We start from the raw sequence: 8,797 nt of genomic DNA, 5'->3' as shown, positions 1-8,797 counted from the left end.
TGTGTGTGTGTGTGTGTGTGTGTGTGTGTGTGTGTGTGTGTGTGTGTGTGTGTGTGTGTGTGTGTGGTGATCTTGTAGGGTTGTAATTCCCAGCCCTATCTCGAAGCATCTTCCAGTGTTGTGCAGATGTTATCATATGTTTTGATTATCCCCCTAACATCCCAGGTGCATGTAGCATCAGGTTGTACTACACTGAGGAAAACAGCATAATAGAGTGACAGGGGGGTTAAAGAAAAGAGGTGAGGTGCGACTAAATGGCACCGAGAAGTGACATTACGTGCACTCTGATTGTAGTGGGAAACCTGTTGTGATGTGTGCATGAGAAAATGACAGAAAAAAATAAATAAATAAAAATAAATATAGTAGGCACACTGTTAAAAGTCTTGCCCTCAATTAGTTATCATAACATTTTTCTATAAGTTACTTCCAATTAACATAAAAAAGTTATGAAATTTCAACTTAATTTCATGAGTTATTCGCATTTCAACTAAATAAATATTGCCATAACACAACTCAAGGAAGTGAGTCAGTTCAGTGGAATTTAAATGTGTGAACATAACTTAATAATCTGAGTTTTAAAATTGTAACCGATCTTATGAAAACTGATCATCACTGGCAATATTAATGCGCGCTACAAATAGTGCTGGGAATTTGCTTTTATCCAATAAGGGACTAAAGTTAAGATTTAGTTAGACTTTATAAAGTTCTCCATTCCAGTTACAGCTATTAAATGAAGAAGAGGAACACCACCTGACCAGATTAAAGACGTTGAAAGCAAAGTCGCGGATGAATACATTTTTTCCAACAAGACCTCGATCTGTCTCGGAAGCATAAAGTTTGGCGGGTGTCAGGCATTTTGTGAATGCGAACCGAACCGAAGTGAGGTGAGACGGCGCCGTACAAGTAAGGTAAGTAACTTTTGTCGTTTTTTAAATTGTTTTTGTAACGTGGTCCATTTTAAAAATAGGTTATAGAGCTAAAGTTGCGTCTCTGTTACATGTTTAAACACAGGACATTAAAACAACAGCTTGTTAATTGCCAAGTGAGGGAAGGAGTTATTGCACATTAACTTACAGCGGTTAAAATAAGTATTGAACACATCACCATTTTTCTCAGTAAATATATTACTAGAGGTGTTAATGAAATACAATTTTCACCAGATGTCAATAACAACCCAAATGATCCATACATACAAAGAAATCAAACCATAAATGTCCAGAAATGAAGTTATTTGTAATAATGTGGAATGGCACAGGGAAAAAGTATTGAAAACACTTACTGAAATTTATCTAATACTTTGTACAAAAGACTTTGTTGTCAATGACAGCTTGAAGACGCCTCCTGTATGGAGAAACTAGTGGCATGCATTGCTCAGGTGTGATTTTGGCCCATTCTTCCACACAAACAGTCTTCAAATCTTGAAGGTTTCGTGGACCTCTTCTATGAACTCTGATCTTTAGTTCTTTCCATAGATTTTCTGTTGGATTCAGGTCAGGTGATTGGCTGGGCCATTCCAGCAGCTTTAGTTTCTTTCTCTGAAACCAACTGAGAGTTTCCTTGGCTTTGTGTTTGGGCTCATTGTCTTGCTGAAATGTCCAGCCACGTTTCATCTTCATCATCCTGGTAGATGGAAGCAGATTTTTATCAAGAATGTCTCTGTACATTTTTCCACTCATCCTTCCTTCAATTATTTGAATTTTGCCAGTACCATATGCTGAAAAACAACCCCAAACATTATGTTCCCACCTCCAAACTTCACTGTTGGTATGGTGTTTTTGGGCTGATGTGCAGTGCCATTTGACCTCCAAACATGATGTGTATTCTGGCATCCAAACAGTTCAATGTTGGTCTCATCTGACCAGACTATATTCTCCCAGTATTTCACAACCTTGTTTAAATGTTGTGCAGCAAACTTTAAATGAGCTTCAACATGCTGTTTCTTCAGCAGTGGAGTCTTGCGTGGTGAGCGTGCATACAGGCCATGGTGGTTCAGTGCATTACTTATTGTTTTCTTTGAAACAAACGTACCTGCTAATTCCAGGTCTTTCTGAAGCTCTCCACAAGTGGTCCTTGGCTCTTGGACAACTCTTCTGATAATTCTTTTCACTCCTCTGTCAGAAATCTTGYGAGGAGCACCTGGTCGTGGTCGGTTTATGGTGAAATAATGTTCTTTCCACTTCCGAATTATGGCCCCAACAGTGCTCACTGGAACCTTCAGATGTTTAGACATTCTTCTGTAACCGATGCCATCATTATGCTTTGCAACAGTAAGGTTGTGAAGGTCTTGAGAGAGCTCTTTACTTTTACCCATCATCAGATGGTTCTTGTGTGATACCTGGCCATCATTTGGGACTGAACCAGCTGATATTAATTTGCACTGACAAGGGGCAGGCTTGCTTTTTAATTACTGAGAGAGTTCAGCAGGTGTCTTGGCTTTCCATGCCTTTTTACACCTCCCTTTCTTCACGTGTTCAATACTTTTTCCCAGTGTCATTCCACATTATTACAAATAACTTAATTTCTGGACATTTATGGTTGATTTCTTTGTATGTATGGATCACTTGGGTTGTTACCAACATCTGGTCAAAATTTCATATCATTAGCACCTCTAGTAATATATTTCCTGAGAACAATGGTGACGTGTTCAATACTTATTTTACCCGCTGTAGCTGAGCACACAGTATACCACTCAGTTGCGCTGTTCTATTGAACTGTTCTTAAGAGGAAATACAAGAAGCTACCACAATTTTTGTATCATAAACTTCTTCAGAAGCACATATGTGGCACTAGGTCAAAGTTTTGCATGGAACCAGTGCTGATTGCAAGCGAGTTACGCTTCGGGAGAGGCTGTGCGTCAGGAATTTGTCGTGTCCTTTGTTTCACATGTTTGTGCGCACGTGCGTCTAATTAATGGTGGCCGGTGACGAATGAAATTTCACTGTTTAAAGAGAGGAAACTACCTCCAGCAGTGATTGCATATTGAACTGTATTCTGAGTTTGACTGTAGACAGCATCCCTATTACTTCACCTGCAAACAGTCCTTCATGTGTCACAATCAGCAATTCAAGAAATTGTTGATGAGTTATTTGATGTTGGTGAATGTTCCGGACAAATAACTCGGCACATAATTGAAAATATTTCGAAAGCACATAATTGCTCATCAGACGACTTAACAGCATATTTGACTGAAGCTTTAGAGAGTGCAAACCCACTCACTTTACTTTCAAGAGAGGGGCCTTTAGGCACAGAATTTAAAAGACAGTCATTTTATAGACTGAACTTTACTGTCATTGAGCCTGTTGAATACGTTTTGAATAGACACAAAAAATATCATACTGTTGTGTATGTCCCGATTCTAACATTACTTTCTGTAATTCTAAAGAGAGACGAGGTACTAAATGAATTGAGAGTAAACAGATCTGAACAATCTGGGCAGTACAAGTCATGTCTAGATGGTGACTACTTTAAAAGAAATCAAATTCTCTCACATGAAGATGTTAGTTTGTGCATAACTTTGAACATTGATGATTTTGAAGTTTGTAACCCCATTGGCACCTCCAGAAATAAACACAAAGTGTGTGCTGTGTATTGGATTCTTGCCAATTTGCCAAGAAGATACAAATCATCACTGCCGTCAATCTACCTGGCTTTATTGTGCAAGACTGAACATGCCAAGACTTATCGATATGATGATGTTTTAGAGCCACTGATAAAAGATATTCAGTGTCTAGAAACAGTTGGTGTGTTTGTAGATAAACTTGATTGTAATGAAACAGTGCTGAGGACTAGTTTCCGACGGTGTAACGATGTAAAAGGGACCATTTTGTATGTTGCTGCAGACAACATGGCTGCACACTCCCTAGGTGGATTCCAAGAGTCTTTTAATGTGGAAAATTTTGTAGGTTTTGTTTGTGTAATCGTGAAGAAATACAGACTTGTGATGTCAGAAGTGGAAAGTTTGTTTTACGGACATCAGCTTTGTATGATGAAGCTGTAAATTTSTTGAACCAKAGTGAACTTGCRTCTGTTGATGGTGTGAAACGAGAATGTCCACTTAACAGATTGACTGGTTTTCATGCATGCCAAGGTTTTCCACCTGATTTTTTACATGATGTGCTGGAAGGCATTGTAMCCATTGAACTARRTCTGTRMCTTACAGATTTGATTTTAAAGAACTATTTCACATTGGATGAGCTTAATAACGAAATTCAAGGCTTTCCTTTTAAGTTTTCTGACAAGACAAACCGGCCTCAGAAGATTCCATCAACTTTTAAGCGCAATCGTACTCTAGGTGGTAATGGACATGAAAACTGGAGTCTTGTGCGCTTCTTTCCGCTCATCATTGGTCACCGTGTTCCAGAAGGTGATCAAACATGGGAATTAGTCCTTGAGCTCAGAGACTTGGTGGAGCTATTGTCAACCTCATATTTCACTTCAGACTCACTTTGTTATTTACAGGCAAAAATATCAGACCACAGACAGTTGCTGCAGACAGTTTTCCCAGAAAAAAAGTTGTGTCCCAAGCATCACTTTTTTGAACATTATCCATATCTTATTCAAAAGTTTGGACCTCCAACTGTGTTGGACAATCAGATTTGAGACAAAACATTATTTCTTTAAGAAGGCTGTGCGAGATGCTAACAACTTTWAAAACATTCTGCTTACACTTGCTACAAGACATCAACTTATGTTGGCACATTACTTTGCAATGCCGAGACTTTAAGCCTGAAATGGAGACAGCAAAGGTGTCTGATATGTGCCTTGAAGTTTTAGATGCTGCCATCAGACAAGCCATCTTGAATAAGTTCAGCAGTGTTGACACAGTAGGACTGACCCCTCACATCTTTCTGAACGGAACAAAGTATTCAAAGGGAATGATTCTCTCTACTGGGAGTACAAGTGGATTGCCGAACTTTGGACAAATTTTAGAAGTGTGCATTGTKTTGGAGAGTAATGTTTGCTTCATTATAGAACCTTTTACATCGCACTACGTGGAGTATCTACGGAGTTACCATCTTGTGAAGAAAAACCCTCCTGAGTGTCTGTTGGTGAAACCAGAGGATCTCAACGACTACTTGCCACTGGTGTCATACTTCATTCGAGGCCGTCTTCTGGTCACTCCCAAGACTTTCTTACTAAAATAAAACTGCCGTAAGTAATTACACACTGAAATGAGGAATGAAAAATTTAGAAAATTATTTGAGAATTTTGACTGATGTTACAATTGAGATTTTTTTGATGGAACAATATCTTTTACATTTTTCATTTTATGACAAAAATACAAATTTTGATGTCAGTAATTCAATCCAGTTTCACTTCAGTTTTGTTTATATAGCACAAAGTCTCAAACTTTGTCTTGTGGCACTGTGGAAAAAAACTAAGGAAGACAGCAAATTTTGTTGAATCACTTCATTACCAGTCTCCCATCCTGAGCTGGAGAGCAGGCTGTGGGTGACAAGCAGCTGAGAACCAACTGGCGCAGCCAAAACATGACACTGCCACCGTTTTTGACAACTTACGTTGAAGATGGAATTAAAACAGGATGACAGTGCTGTTAGATTTTAGTTTATTACAGTCACMATTAAATCTTTGAATTTCAGAGATTTTCCTTGCCCCACACTGCTGTTGCTGATTATCTTAAATGTTATTTTTTTTCCATCATATTTATTTTAGTAAGTTCATTGTTATATTGAGTAAAAAGTTGTTAAATTGATAAGATAAACAAATACTTTTTTTGTACTGTCAAGTTGCAACCCCCATTTTGTCAGTGGCGATTGTCTTATTAACCCAATATTTTGTCTCATCTCTTATGAATGTAGTGTCTTGTCATTTATTCTTAATGTGCACCTTTTCTTTTCTTTTTTTGTTTTTCAGGTCAAAGTTGTCTACATTGCTGCTTCGCGTCATAGTGTCAGAAAATGAAATCAGGTGTCTTTCAGTTGAAGACATCCCCTCAAGTGTCGAGGAACTGTACCAGGTGTTGCGAACCAACCTTGCTCTAAGAGGAGGATTCATTTTGCAGTTTGAGGATCCTGATTTCAATAATCAGTTGTGCAACCTGACCAACATCAGAGACCTTCCTGTGGATCGTGCAACTTTGAAAGTATTGTTCACAGATAATGACTCCTCCGATTCTACACTGGATACTGGCAGCCTCTCTTTTCCAAGTACTGCGGATTCTGTCAAATGGCCTGACCCTTCCCGATTCCAAAGTTTTTGCATGATGTGGAGCTGCAACTGAAAGAAGCAAATTGTAGATATGCCAAGGATGAATCTGTGACAGTGATTTCTAAAAGTTTGAAGACTGATATCCTTGACACACTTGCAGACCGTATGTCAAAGATTAGTGCTTATCCTGAAAGGCAACACTATGAAAATGTGGCCAAAGCACTGGTGGAAAAGCATCCCTGTCCGCGAGAACCAGGGTCCGACAAGGGATGTACTCATGGCTTCACAGCCTGAAATTTAAAATGGGAAACTACAGGCAAAAACTGAGTGCAGCAGGATGCCCTGAAGTGGTCATAAGCAAACGAAAATCTGGACGTTCAAAAGGGGAAACTGTCAAAAAGTCAAAGAAGGGGGAGGTAAACTATTGTCCTGATCCACCTGAAGGACAGAGTCCTGAAAACATGGAAGTGAAGACAATGGAGGTTGAAATGCTGAAGAGAGACCCAAATCACCAGCTACTTGAGGATCTGATGGTTTCTACATTCTCTCAGCGAAGGAAAGAGATTGTTGGAGATGAACCACACATCACAGAGCTTATCTCCCGATGGCCAGCTCTGTTCCATGAGAAACAGGTAATCACACAACTGTATTAGTTCCAAGAAGTTTAATGATTTAAGACCATGTGTGCTGTGTCCTATTGAGAGACGTTTTATATTCTGTCACCTCAGATTAGGGCTGAATTTACAAGAATCATCACCACAGACCTTGTGGAGTCTTTTGTTGATGGACTTGATGGCCTGGTTCCAAGACTCCTGGAGGTCTACAAAGCAGCAHCCAAATCTGGAAAAAAGCAGCTACTCAAAGACATATTGGACTGCCTTGCGAAAGATGTAAGCTGAACTGCAGACGGCTAGAAAACGAGGCATCATTTGATATTTTTGATTTAAAATATATTCATCTTGCTGTACGTCCTCTCTTGCAGGACACCAATGAAAGGAGAAGAGCTGCTGCTCTGCTTGGTTTGCCCCACTACATATCAGGTGATGATCCATCAGCTGTCATCAGGATGTGTGATGTAAGACTAATAAATTTGTATTACAAAACTGTTTACATATTTGCCTATTCCTCTTTATTTATCATTTTTGGAAAAAAAAATGTAGCACTTGTGTTTGCAAAAACATAGTCCCTGTTGGAGACTTTACTTTCTGTTTACCACCACCATGCTTAACTTCAACTTCAGACGTAATTGCACTTTGTGTAGCCTGGTTGATTTGCTCAAAGCTAGTTGATGGAAACATGTCATATTTGCATTTTTTTTCCCCTTTTGCAATTTTACAAATTTCATCAAAATTTGCATTACAATTGGATGGAAACACTACTGGTGTGCTACATTTTTAGGATAATTTCAGCGCTTCACCATGGTAGTTTTTAATCTGCATGTATTTTCATGCACATGAGCACAAGTTCTGTGGATGAAAAAAGTTTGTAAAAAGGTCTGCCTGACGACAAAGTAAAGTGCTGAAAATAATTAGAATATGGTGTACACACTTGCTTTTTTTTCAGGCGGGCTTATTTTACATCTAGTGCCTCTTGATGTTGGCCTCATCCACAACAGTGTTTGTTGCCCTGTTTCATTGCCATTATGCTCTATGCTTTGACAAACTGGGAGTGTGTTACATTGTTCACTGGCTGGACAGAAGTGCATCAACCCCACTTTAAAAGTTTAATTACCCCTAAAGTATCAAAACTTGCAGAATGTTAAACCTCACAATAGAACAGTATAAAAAAATTGCAGTGTAAAGATTTGAATATTTGCATTCTTTACATGCACACAAAGTTCATTAATTATTTCTTCTTTTTTAAGGCTTACACTGATATTCTGCATGATGCCATGAAGGGGATGCAGGTTGGTCTCCTGATTGCCTGTGAAGGTGGTGAACAGAGGACCGTTCCACACGAGGTCTTCGATGTGGCACTTGTGGTGGAGGAGACCATTGTGCTTCACAACATTAAAGATGTGACACTTGGCTTTGCTATGCTTATGGGTGTCATCTACTGTGTCAATCTCAAGTATCCAGATGACATGAAGTATTCGTTTGAATTTCTTCAGAGTGGTGATGAAGATCAAACCAGACCAGGCCTCAGCTCGAGTACATGGTTTGAGAAACAGAATCCTGAGGTACAAACTGTAACATCTGGTATGATTTCAGTTTTGTTTTCTTACATAGGAGTTCCTTTAAGAATTTGTTCAGTTTGTTCTATGCACTAAATGTTGAAATACTAATGGTTATGCACAAAAATATTTAGCATTATGCTGAACTTGTGGAAAAACCTCGCTCTCAGGGTTTCCGTTGTGAAATGGTTAAAACACTGAACTTTTTGCACTTATTGGACTGTTTTTGAGAGACAGTTACTAGTTGTAAGGACTTTGCACTGCCAATGTTCAATGTGGTTAAATGTTTAAGATAATGGTGTAATTTCTGTGGAGGACTGAAACTGACATAATTAGAAATAAAAGCAGAAATTTGTTAAAAAAAACACAAATAAATACACTTATAATGCACTAGTTAAATAAAATAACTTTACCTCATGATTTGTAAATTAATTAACCTTCATATTTTTCCAGCTT

At 38.6% G+C, this 8,797-nt stretch overlaps 1 protein-coding gene across 1 annotated transcript in view; it reads left to right on the top strand.

Moving 5' to 3' along the window:
- The window catches only part of LOC106537035 (uncharacterized), a gene marked incomplete at its 5' end in the record, with an annotated part of 7,691 nt that extends 2,547 nt beyond the window's left edge, over positions 1–5,144 (top strand). Inside the window, 1 exon segment of the mRNA XM_014034401.1 lies at positions 4,768–5,144. Coding sequence (XP_013889855.1) covers positions 4,768–5,144 — 377 coding nt within the window.
- Between the last annotated feature and the right edge of the window lie 3,653 nt (positions 5,145–8,797).

Source organism: Austrofundulus limnaeus, unplaced genomic scaffold (assembly GCF_001266775.1).
Source record: "Austrofundulus limnaeus strain Quisiro unplaced genomic scaffold, Austrofundulus_limnaeus-1.0 Scaffold2100, whole genome shotgun sequence".
Classification (NCBI taxonomy): Eukaryota; Metazoa; Chordata; class Actinopteri; order Cyprinodontiformes; family Rivulidae; genus Austrofundulus; species Austrofundulus limnaeus.
This window is presented reverse-complemented; position numbering and strand designations above follow the sequence as displayed.